Below are 13,141 nucleotides of genomic sequence, written 5' to 3' on the forward strand. Positions count from 1 at the left end.
TTTTTGAAAATTTCGAAATGTCCTCAATTTTTCGAAAGGTCCCCACTTTCTGAAAATGTCCTCACTTTCTGGAAATGTCCTCACCTTCTGAAAATCTCCTCACTTTTTCCGAAAGGTCCTCACCTTCTGAAAATGTCTTCACTTTTTCGAACGGTCCTCACTTTCTGAAAATGTCCCCACTTCCTAAAAAAAACCTGTCCTCAACCTCTCAAAGTTGCCTACAGAACTATCTACGGAATGCCAAGCAGGTAACATTTGTTACTACAACGGTGTGATCATGTTATTGGAGGTCAGAGGTCAGATTTAGTCAACTTAACAACAGATTGCTGGAGTTGTTATGACATAAAACCAATGATCTTAGACTTAACGGCACAATCGTGAGCTTAAAATCTAAATCGCTTAAAGTCCCAAAAGTGGTGAAAAATCATCAGAATGAAGTGATTCTGTGTATTTGTGTGTAAATACATGTCTCCTAACACAGCACAGAGCTGTGACGATGATGATTACCACGTCAGGGTCACCAGAGTTTCAGCCTTTTCCAGTTTGTCTCTCGCTGCCAAATACGACACGGAGAGGAAATGCGTCTTTTGTCGGTGATCAGCCGAGTGAGAGACGGTGCTGCGTTTTTGCCAAGTTCAGCCGAGCATCGGCACAGCTGAAGGTAACTGGTTAGAGGGAAATTAGTGTGAGAAAGAAAACAGCCGCATTCAAACGGCACAAAAGTTGTTTTCAGCAGCAGCGACGACGTCGTCATCGTCGTCATCGTCAGATTCACGGAGCTGGAGCTGGAGCTGGAAATGGAGCAGCTCGAAGCTCAGGACAAAACCTTTTAATTCAATATAAACACTGGCTGTTTGACAACACATGACTGTGACACTTCCTGTTTCCTCTTAATAAAACATGCAATCAGCGTGTCACTTTGTGGAAATGTCCTACCCTTCTGAAAATGTCCTGACTTTTGGAAATGTCTTCGCTTTTTAAAAAAGGTCCTCGCTTTTTGAAAATGTCTTCGCTTTCTGAAAATGTCCTCGCTTTTTGAAAATGGCCTCGCTTTCTGTAAGTCCCCACTTTAAAAAAAAATCTTTATTTTCTGAAAGTTGTCCCTTTCTGAAAATGTCCTCACTTTTTGAAAACGTCCTCGCCTCCTGAAAGTTATCCCTTTCTGAAAATGTCCTCGCTTTTTGAAACTGTCCTCGCCTTCTGAAGGTTGTCCCTTTCTGAAAATGTCCTCAGCTTCTGAAAATGTCCTCACCTTCTGAAAATGTCCTCACTTTTTGCAAATGTCCTCACTTTCTGAAAATGTCCTCACCTTCTGAAAACATCCTCGCCTTCTGAAGAATGTCCTCACTTTCTAAAAAATGTCCTCACTTTCTGAAAATGTCCTCACTTTCTGAAAAATGTCCTCACCTTCTGAAAAATGTCATCACTTTCTGAAAATGTCCTCGCCTTCTGAAAGTTGTCCCTTTCTGGAAATGTCCTCACTTTCTGGAAATGTCCTCACTTTCTGAAAACGTCCTCACCTTCTGAAAATGTTCTCACCTTCTGAAAAATGTCCTCACTTTCTGAAAATGTCCTCACTTTCTGAAAATGTCCTCACCTTCTTAAAATGTCCTCACTTGCTAAAAAATGTCCTCACTTTCTAAAATATGTCCTCACTTTCTAAAAAATGTCCTCACTTTCTGAAAAATGTCCTCACCTTCTCCTCACAGATGAAAGTGAAAGGTGTGAATATTATGGGCTGTTTCTCCGTTTCCCATCATGCATTGCCTCCAGGTTTTCTGGTGTGGACGTCCTGGTCCACAGGGATCCAGTGTTCACAGCAGAGCCTCCCTCTGTTTCTGTTGTTGTTGTTGTTGTGCTGCTTTTATGATGATGATGGTCTGTTTGATGGATGATGATGATGATGATGATGATGACGGCTCACACATCAGTGATGGACTGAGCGTCTCTACTTTAAAGGACACACATCTACATCATGGATGATGACTTTTAATTCAGGCTGAAACTAATGAGTATGTTCTTGATTAATCGACTATTTTTTTGATCCCAAAAAAAATATTAATTTTCTTTTTTATATCTTAGGTTTTCATTTTTATTTACTTATTTTATTTTATTCCATGAAAATCCAAATGTCAAAATTACTAATTCACAACAGTACATTTTTTACATCCCTGTGATGATCTTTTGTAGTTAAATAACAATTTCCCTTTAGGGTGTTTGTGTTTAACCTGTTTTTTTAACCCAGTTTTAAATAATCTGATTAATATTAATAACTTTATATAAAGTAATGAGTCAAATCTCACGGGAGTGAACAGCACACAGACTAATGAGCGTTAAAGAAGAAAGAGTCTGAGTCTCGTCCATGAGTTAAAACCCTGAGGAAAGTACAGTATGTTTACTTTCACGGGGTCATGAGCGCGTGTGATGTCACGATGCTCACGAAGCGTCAAACTCGCAACTCCCTCTCAGACCTGGATCTGTCTGATCAACTCACAGTCAGTGAAAGCACAGCTCAGCTGCCTTTTCTGCCCAAAAATAGTCTAATAACAACCTTTACATCTTTACATGTGTGACATTTACGCACCTTTACCTCATTATTTCACGGGTAACATTTCATGACTTGTGGTTGAGGTTTTTCTAACAAACAACATCATTATCCTGAACCATTTTCAGGGATATTGTGTCCTTAAACAACAAAGTTTGAGTGCAAAACAAAGCAAAACTAAAGAAATACAGCCTAAAAGTGCAACAGACTGTCTGCGGTGATGACATTTTAGCATTGATAGCACCGCTCTCCAGATCCTTCCTGGATTGGCCTAGCAGTATGCTAAGCTAAACAGAACATCCCCCTGTACAAGAGCGAGCCCGAGCAAGACAATTTTGATCGTTAGCGTTAGGGATGTACGATATTATCGCCACGACGTCGCACTACTGGATATCGGCAAACGCACCCAAGTTCCCAGGATATTTGAAGAATGACTAAAACAGCAGACTGAATAAGCTGCTACTTCCTTGACTTTGATGCTAGCGCCCTCTGCAGTTACTATTTTTTTTTTTATTTCGGACAATGAGGATAATTTAAATCGACGTCTGTTGCGACAAATCAATCATTTTCAAGGATTTCAAGCACCCACATACACCCTGAATATGGGGTTTTCTTTGGCCAATACCAACCTTAACTTTAACTACCAATTTTCAGATATATTGTGTCCTTAAACAACTTTAGTTTTTATTCCAAATTGGACGTTAATCGATTTCTATATTAATCGTCAACTATTTTGATCATCGAGTAATCCGTTTGGGTGTTTTTTACTCAAGCTACAACTAACTAATTATTTTCGTAATCGATTAATCGGGCGATTATTTTCTAGATTGATCATATGGTCCATAAAATGTTCCATAAAGTTCAGTTTATAATGATTTCTTTGTTATGTGGAGCAAAGAAAAATATTCACATTTAAGAAGCTAAAACAATGAGAAATCTTGTTTTAATCGTGGAAAAAAAGCTTCGAACAGATTAATCGATTATCAAAATAGTTGACGATTAATTTAGTATTCGATTAATAATCGATTTCAGCTCTAAAACGTTCACATATAAGAGGCTAAAAGATCCGAGCGCTTGTTTAAAAGATCAAAATCAAACTAATTAGCATTTAATATTAAATTAACATTCTATTAATTGGAAAAATGTTGATAAGTGACGAAAATCGGACTAAATTTGAGAATTGTAACGATTAATCGATAACTAAATTAATCGGCAACTATTTTGATCAATGATTAATCGGTTTTAGAGTTGTTTTTTTAACAATTAATTCACATTTATTAATCGATTAATTGTTTCAGCTTTAGAAATAAGTGCGACGTATAAAAACATCGTCGAACAACATCATTTAACCATTTTCGGGGTTATTGTGTCCTTAAACAACCAGTTTTTATTCAAAATTGGGATGTTAATAATTGATTACTAAATCGATCATCAACTATTGTGGTTTTTCCAATATTGAAAATGAGTTTCTCTGGTTTTTCAGCTTCTTAAATGTGAATATTTTCCAGTTCCTTTGCTCCACGGAACAAAGAAATCATTCAAGACGTTTGAAAACATCGTCATTTCCTGTTCCTGAGCGTTTATTCCACCCACACCCGACTGACTACTGTATCCTGTGATGCTATCAGCGCTGTTAATACAGGAATAATCATAAGAATTGATAATAAAGTCATGAAAACTGTAGCGTTTGAGATGCATTGGGGAGCGGACGACAAAACCGTTCAAACTTGATTTTAGGGGAAAAAGTGACAGCCCTATTTCCCATGATCTTTTACGCTCCAATGATTTTACTGTAAGAAGAATACTTTTCTGTCTTTGGGGCAGATTTTGTTATTTGATAAGACAAAAAGAAAAATAACATCATGTCAGCCTTCAGTGATGTTCCTCCTCCTCCTCCTCCTCCTTAAACCCGAGTCTCGCCCTGAGCGTTGGTTAGTGGGTCAACAACAAGCCCGTCAACGTCTACGCCTGGATTTTATTTTAACTTCCAAGTCACTGTCAACGTTCAGTGCTGTGATCTGATCTACAAAGACTGGGTTTAAGTGACTGATACTGTATGTGTGTGTCCACTCAGAAATCCAATAATGAACACGGTCATATTGGAATCCATGCATTTTTTTGGGGGGAGGGGGTGGTTTTCCTCTGTAAGTGTTATTAAAAGCCATCGAACCATCTGCGAGGACATTTGAGGTTATTTTTAATGCTTTTCCATGGTAAATTAAATAGTGCTGGGCACGTTAATGGCGGTTAACAGCGTTAAACAACCAAACATCCTGTTTAATAATTGTGTGAGGACCTGTTTCTGGTCAGCATTTCAAGCATCTTTAAGCACTTTATCCAAATATTCAAGCACTTGAAAACACAATATTAAAAGTGAAGCATTTTCAAAAGATTCCGAGCACCCACATAAATAAAAACTTAGTGCACGATGGTCGACGCCAGTCGTTAGAAATCAGTGCAGAATTGTGTGCTCTTATTTTGGCCAATTTCTTTTATTTCCGCCCATATCTGCAACAAAAAGTGCTTGGTTGGGCCAATTAATCCGTCTACCTCTACTGGAGAAGTGTCAAAATTGGGGATTAAATAGAGATTACGAGTTATTCACAGTCAGAGGTCGGTAAAATAAACGTTGCCCCCGGTACCAGGGGCAACGTCAGACGCAGCGACAAAAGCGTCATAAAACCATATCTAACTTAAAAAAACACATACATGCTGCATACCCACAGAAAGGTCAGAAACTCAGCTAAAAGCTCATATAAACCGTTCTTATGTTCACGTAACACAGTTAAAACACCAACGGATCAAACCAGCAGAAGCGAAACTGTGCCAACAGAGAGAACGCCTAGACATCTCTTTACTAAAACCTCTGTAATTTAACTCTGCTTCATTTCAACAGCATCAGACTTTGCACAGCTCATGTCCACATGATGTTACATGACCTCCATGTGTTTTTAAGCTCCCACTGCATATTTTAAAGGTGATATTTGCTTTAAAATGCAATATTTTTTAAGGCAAGAGAAAAAAATACTTCAGTCATGCTGTGTTCCAAGTACATTTACTCTAACACAGTGGCATCTACAGTGAAACGGTTTAAAAATGTCATCCTAATATAGTATTTGTACGACACAACCTTTTTTGAGTTTGTGCTGCCAGTTGCGAAATAAAGCAGTTTGCAGGAAATAGTCAGACTTTTCAGTTCTGTTTTACACACCAAGTATTAAACAGAATCACAAGAGGAAAACAAATAAACAAATAAGAAGTCAATTCACCAGCATCAACACACAGCACCGTAAATACTGTCTGGAGCTTGAACAATATACGGCCTCTCTGAAAGGTATATGACCACGCTGAGCCGGGATATTATAAGTCTCGTTAGGCCAGGGACAAACTGGAAAGGTCTTCTGCACTCAACCGAGTTATATAATCGTGAAAAGTGTTTGGCTGCAGTCGTGCAGCCGACTAGAAAAAGTGACACTTTTATTTTAGGGCTGGATTTTTGATTCAAGGGGGAAGAGACTCAGAAAAATGTGCTTTTAGCAGAGAGAGGGGTTTGAGTCAGACGTTGAAGAAGAGAAAACGTTCCAGAGCTTTGACAGTCCTCCATCACAAACGCTTTGTTGTTTCTTAGCGAGCGGCGCAGCGTGAAGCTAACGTCGTCATTCCCACTTGGTCTGAGTGATGATGTAACACAGCAGGGCTGTCACTTCCTATTCACATATATGTCCGAAACTTTGAAACCCTTAAAAACCAGTTTGAGTTCAACAAAAAAACTAAAGAACCGCTCTTTAGATCCATCCTTGATTGGCCTAGCAGTATGCTAAGCTAAACAGAACATCCTCCATACAAGAGCAAGCCTGAGCAAAATAATTTGATTGTTAGCGTTAGGGATTTACGATATTATCGACACAATATCGTATTACTGGATGTCAACACACCAAGGTCCCACGATATATGACTAATGGCTAAAACAGCACACTGAATAAGCTGCTAGTTCCTAGACTTATGCTGGCGCCCTCTACAGCTCCTATTTTTAATTTAGTTCGGACAATGAAGACAATTTAGATCGACATCTTTTGTGACAAGTAAAGCATTTTCAAGGATTTCAAGCACCAATATGACCAATTCTTTGGCCAATACCAATTTTTTATTTAGAAATCAGAGCAGAATGCTATTAATTTGGCCAATACTTTTGACCAATTTCCTTTATTTTACCTAATCTGATTAAGATTCTACAACTTTATAGCATCACAATAGTTTGGCTGGGCCAATTAATCCGTCTACCTCTAGTGTTGATATGTCCGAATCAGAGATTAAATAGACATTACGAGCACGGACGTCATCCAAACCAAAGCAGAGAGAACTAACCGACTTCAACCAGTAGCCGTTTCACGGGACAGTAATACATCGCACTGTGACCCATCAAATCTGATCCATCTCTTCCTGGTTTTCAATAATCCAGTCCGACAATTTCCTGTGTGCGGTCACCCAACGATGCAGAGAAAAATGCGAAAATCGGTGTCTGCAGAAGTATTTAGAATTATTCTTGAATTTAGCTTTTCCATTTTAAGCCACGTTGAATCCCAGAGGACTAACTAAATCAACAACTGAAGGACAATGTAAACAGTGTTTTTATTTATGTTTTAATCCCCAACGTTACCTTAAAAAGTCCAAGTTTCCCCCTTAACGACAATAACGGGAAGCTAACTTGCATTTTAGCCGAAGTTGTAGTAGTTTTCAATTGGTAAATTCAAGTTTACCATAAATGGGACTTTGAAATAACGGCGCTAACTGGTAAACGGGGCCTGGACTCTGGTGTCGCGGCACGTAAACATGACGTCATGCGCGTCTTTTTCCGGTCAGTCATCATGGAAACGTGTCGTGCGTTAACCTATTGCACAGCACTAAAATAAAACTAAAATGAAACAATAAAATCTTTCTTTTCTTGTTGGAATTGGTCAGCCATTTTGTTTTGTTTTTAAGAAATACGGCTGCAAACTCTAGACTTAATTTCCGATAAATTTCAACAGCAAGCTCACCACGCAAAGACGGGAAAACGATTCCCACTCAAAGAGGTTCCAGCACGTAGCTACTTATTCACATTATTTTATATTATTTACCGGCTTCCGGTTGTTCACAGGCAGCTCTTACATTACCATTTGATGTATTGCAACAGTGAGGCAAACGTTGCACCAGCGCCACACTAAATGAAGGCGTCATATTTACATTTCCACGCAAAAAAATTTCTTTTTTAAATCCTCCATTTAACTCGGGAAAAATTAAATTACATTACCATCACAATGCCCCCGCTCTCGCCGCGTTTGCCCGAGGAGGAGCCGGCGCAGTAGATACTGGATTAAAAAAGCCCGAGTGAAGCAGAGGCAGCGAGCGACTCCAGCCACGAGCGCCTGACATGTCAAATTACTGCCTTCAATCAGTGAACGGCCGTGCAAAGTAGTGATACACTGAGTAATCGGGCCACATCTGGCATTCTGAGATTAACGCGCCGATACGCTGTCGCAGCCTTTCAAAGCCTTTTGACGTTTTAATATACAGTGTCTGTATTTATTTCTCAAACGAACAGTGTTAAATAAATGTAAATTCACATGCAGCAATTTTGTGCTTCATCTGTTATTGTTATTAAATTGTTGTATTTCATCAGACGCACAAGATACATCGGTGCCCAACAGCGAGTGTATGGCTTATTTAAAAAAAGAAAAAAAAAAAAAAAAAAGAAGCAATTTTCTTTTAATAACTCCCTAAATTAGACTTACATAACGACACATTTTGCCAACTTGGATGATCTCGCTTCAAAGCCTCTATCGTGGCATCAGATTATGTAACGGATGATTCAGGGTAGAAGTTGTGCTTGCGATGCATCAGTGTGGCAGACGGAGGGAAAAAAAGAAAAACCACCCCAAAAAACAACAACTGTCCCTGAAAAACCTTTACCCACGTTTGTAAAATATCACTTTTTATTATTTTCTCCATTAATCAATTAGCCGTTTGGTCCGGAAAATGTTCAAAAAATGTTGTGCACAAACCAAATTAATTCACTTTTAATGATTTCTTTGTTATATGGAGCAAAGAAAACGGAAAATATTAACATTTGAGAAGCGGAAAAGTGAGTACTTGTCGACAATTGATAAAGTAATCTATTATTAACCAGTTTTTTGCAATTAATCATTGCAGCCCTAATTGTATTTATTCTCTATTTTGCGCTACAGGCAAGAAACAATATGAAAGTTTCACAATTATCCTGATCAAAATTAATTAAATTCACAATATTATTACGCAGGAAATTTGTTTTGTTTACTTACGTCTTCAGAAAATGTGCAGACAATAATAATAAGGTAATATATGTACCTAACCTCACGGGCTGTTTGTGTGTCTATGTGTCTATGTGTGTGTGTGTGTGTGTGTGTGTGTGTGTGTGTGTGTGTGTGTGTGTGTGTGTGTGTGTGTGTGTGTGTGTGTGTGTGTGTGTGTGTGTGAGCGTATAGCCTAAATTCCATTAAAGGTACATTATGTAAATATATACGTAATGTATTGCATTAAGTCATAAAATCACCATGATGTGTCATCAGAGATGAAGGAAACATGTTAAACTGGATTCCTGGCTGCACTGAGGAAAGCATATGTTTAGCATGTAGCACGTAGCATGTCAGCACACAGGTTTTTGCAAAGAATGAGTCAAAAACAGTGAGCGAAAGCCGTGGATTAAAGATGCAGAACGTTTGCAATAGGCATAGGAATCGCCAGAGACACCGCAATACGATATTAGCATTTTTGGGAGATAATATATTAAGATATACTCACAAAACTGCTATCTTGAGAGTGATATTAATATACAAAATGTTTACGTGTAACATCAGTTTCATATGCTGAAAAATTAAACTTTGTGTCTCAAATGTCGCGATATTTCACTGTATCGATTTTTCCCCCCCCTATCCTTAGTAAACAAACCTAAAAAGCCTCAGTAACACTCTCAAAAATGTCTCAATAAAAGCCGAGGGAATGTGGAGAGGAGGTTGGGGACAGACGCTAGTGTCGACCATTTTCTCTTGTTAAGGTAAACAATCAAGCTTCCGCAAAAGCTAAGCAATACTGTGACTCAACAGTTAGCTAAGTAGTTAGCTTCAACCAAATGACATGGCAGGAGGCATAGGACTCGCCACACACCACAATACAATATTATAACGATATTTAAGTGACAATACGATATTAGCATTTTCGCGAAATCATGTATTAAGATATACTCGGAAAACAGCTATCGTGAGAGTGTTATTAAACACTTATATAGAAAAAGTTCAAAATTCATCCTTAGTAAATAAACCTAAAAAGCCTCAGTATCGCTCTCAAAAATGCCTCAAAAAAAGCGGCTGGAAAGTGGAGAGGAGGGTGGGGACGGACGCTAGTGTCGATCATTTTCTCCTGGAAAGGTAAACAATCGAGCTTCCGCCAACGTTAAGTAATACTGCGTTCCACTTACATCGGAACTCTTAAGTCGGAAAACAGGGATGGACATCACAAGATCACCACGTTCAGGTTGAGAAGTCAGAAACTTCTTGGGTTAGCCACTGTTAGCAACACCAGTTGATATAGTAAGACCGCTTCAAAAATAAGTTCTGCAACCGGAACCGGCACGGAGCATCTTAAGTAATTACCGCACAGTCCAGCAGAGGGTGCTCTTAGTTCTGTTTTGAAAGTCAGAAAAATATAATCGGGTATATTTTGATGTTTTGCTGTGAAAATGGAGACAGAATTGTCCTAGTATATGAAGTGTCTGAATTATTTTGGGTTTTACGCAATAGATGGTAACGTAACAAACAAATCTGCGGAATCAACTGTTAGCTTAGCAGCTAGCTTCAACCAAACGACATGGCAATAGTTCAACGTCATGTGACTAATCGCAAGATTAATATTAAATAATGCGCAGGAGAATATGCTAATATCAACATAAAGGCTGGTATGAGTCACTGGTTAAATCACTGGATCGGATGTCGAAAGACAAAGATTTTAAATCGGATACAATCAAATAAGCCCATACATTATGTAATGAAATATAAATGCTGAGTCATGTTTTGAGCGGCTTATTCCTTCTTCATGTGAGAAGAACATCTGTTCCACAGTTGGAGAACGGCGTCTTTGAATTAGCTTGAAATGACACAAACGTGTCGTTAACACCTTAGCAGTTTAGGTGTAAAACGACTGTATCACAATGATATCAGTAGATACTCGCGTTTGTGATATCGTATTATGAGCCAGTGGGGCCCCGGGCACAGACAAGAAAAGGGGCCCCCCTGTGTCCCGATACCACATCTGATTTTCTCAAAAAGAAAAACAAATTCAGCATCGAGACATCAGGGGTGGATAACAGAGCCTCAAGGGCCCTATGAAGACATCACATAATAAACAGTGTTGTTGTCAGATATGAGGTGAATAACATGAAGCGTGGTGTAGGATTTAAAATAAAATATTAACATTTAAATGTCGGGATGAATAACGTACAGTAGCGCAGCAGCTTGGGCCCCCTGGAGGGGGAGAACGAGCGTCCAATCACAGACGAGATTCACCAGCGTTTGTGACGTTAGCTTCTCGGTAACGTGAATCCTGAGAATAATGGTTAAATAAATGCCAGACATGGAAAGTGAAAGTTATCGTTATTGTTCGGAAACTCCGGTTGGTTTGGTCCGTCTAAAAACGCTTCATGTTAACATAAATGCCCGAGGTGGACTACAACGCAGGGCATTGTGGGTAAACACAACCAAAACGTACGCGCCGCGCGTAGCACGATAGCCGGCAGAAATGGCTTCTTCTTCTCCGTCGTCGTTTGTCTTCAGTAATTCCTGTATGCAGCGCCGCCCTCAGGCGAGGAGGGGAACGCGTTATAGTTCCCCCAATCGTAACCGAGACTAGCGGACGGTTCGGCGTGAAAACGACCTCAGATTAGGACGACAGAATCATGCGTTACGTCTACGAGCGTCCTCACTAGGATAGCTGTACAAATACTGGCGCTGTCAAACGGCAAACGCGTCAACGTTAGCGCACAGCGCGTTTCCACTACGACTGACCGGGGAAGAGACGCGCCCCGACGTCATGTTTTACGCAACTCCCGATTTGTGAAAAATTCGTCTCTAACGTGACGCTAAACTTTGAGAAACAGAGGCGCACACACAGGTACGCTAGTTATTCGTAGCGTCGCTCTTTTCCTTGAATAAACAGACCGCTCCAGTTCGACTGTAAGCTAACCATAACCGCGCTTAAAGGAGCTAACGGAGCTAACTGGTAAACGGTGCCCGGACTCCGGCGTCGCGCGCGTCTATTTTCCGGTCAGTCGTCACAGAAACGTGTCGTGCATTAACGTGCGTTAACGTTACGTTGACGTGCGTTAATCTTTTGCACAGCACTACCAAATACATGTATGTGTGTTTGTGGGACCTTCTCTGGCATAAACGCTGACCTTGTCAGGACCAGGAGTCCTCACGGAGACTAGAAATGAGGCAGAACCCTCATTTTTTTGAGTGAAACTGGTAATATTTGAACTGTGGTTAGCTTAAGGTTAAGGTTAAAGTTAGGGTTAACTAGTTGTTGTATAGAATGGTCCAGAGGAAAAATAGACTCTCCCATCAACAACAAACATGTTGTCCCATGGAGTGAAAACGACACACACACACACACACACACACACACACACACACACACACACACACACACACACACACACACACACACACACACACACACACAGCTTCATCTACACATCATGATTTATTTAAACAAAAACACTCAATTTTGCCAAGTCAGCACACGACGGTGGTCACGCAAAGAGTGTGAGTGGAAATGAGTCACTTTGATATGAATTTAATTTCACACACACACACACACGCACACACGCACACAAACACACAGCTATGAGCAGCAGCAGCTGCACCTGCGGGCGGAGGCAGAGGGAGGACCGGGGTGAAGCCTGCGGTCCTCACCGCCGTTAAAACAAACGCACCGAGAACTCGTACCCGCGATGAACAGAGGGACATTTTTTACAAATAGGACCATTTTAACGGTCGCACCGGTTCCGTCACAGCGTTAAAAAACGTGAGCTTTTCTTACCTGCACAGGCGACGAGAAGCGAGGCGGCGAGGAAAATATCCGTTGACCGGAGCATCGTAACTCCCCGAGTAACGTGAGCGCTAAACGGCGAAGCTTAATCTCCTTCTCCCTCGTCTTCTTCTTCTTCTCCTCCTTCTCCTTCTCCTCCTCCTGTTCGTTTATCCTCCTCCTCCTCCTTCACCAAACCGTCATGTTTCGTGTGTGAACGCTGCTCCGGGTGGTGGCGGTGTTACGGCGGCGGTGATGGGGGGAGATGATGAGCGCCAGAGCCGCGTTCAAAGTCTGACTGACAAGCGGAGCCTGCGCACACGGCGACGATCACTCCGCGCGGGGACCGGAACACGGGACCTCCCGCGAAGTAGTGCGGCGGCGCGCGACAGGAAACCGGTGTTGACGTGAAAAGGAATCCGTCCGTCGATAATAAATGCACGTAGAAAAACGATTGATCCGTGGCTAACTTGGTTCCACACAGTGAAACACGTGAAAACA

At 40.6% G+C, this 13,141-nt stretch overlaps 1 protein-coding gene across 1 annotated transcript in view; it reads right to left on the reverse strand.

Annotated features, from left to right (window-relative positions):
- ncam1b (neural cell adhesion molecule 1b) overlaps positions 1–12,707 on the reverse strand; it is a gene marked incomplete at both ends in the record, with an annotated part of 120,139 nt that extends 107,432 nt beyond the window's left edge. The window contains one exon of the mRNA XM_083886394.1: positions 12,653–12,707. Within this exon, the coding sequence (XP_083742520.1) occupies positions 12,653–12,707 (55 nt within the window). The remainder of the gene's footprint in view (positions 1–12,652) is intronic.
- Between the last annotated feature and the right edge of the window lie 434 nt (positions 12,708–13,141).

Source organism: Microchirus variegatus (assembly GCF_963457635.1).
Source record: "Microchirus variegatus genome assembly, chromosome: 3".
Taxonomy (NCBI): domain Eukaryota; kingdom Metazoa; phylum Chordata; class Actinopteri; order Pleuronectiformes; family Soleidae; genus Microchirus; species Microchirus variegatus.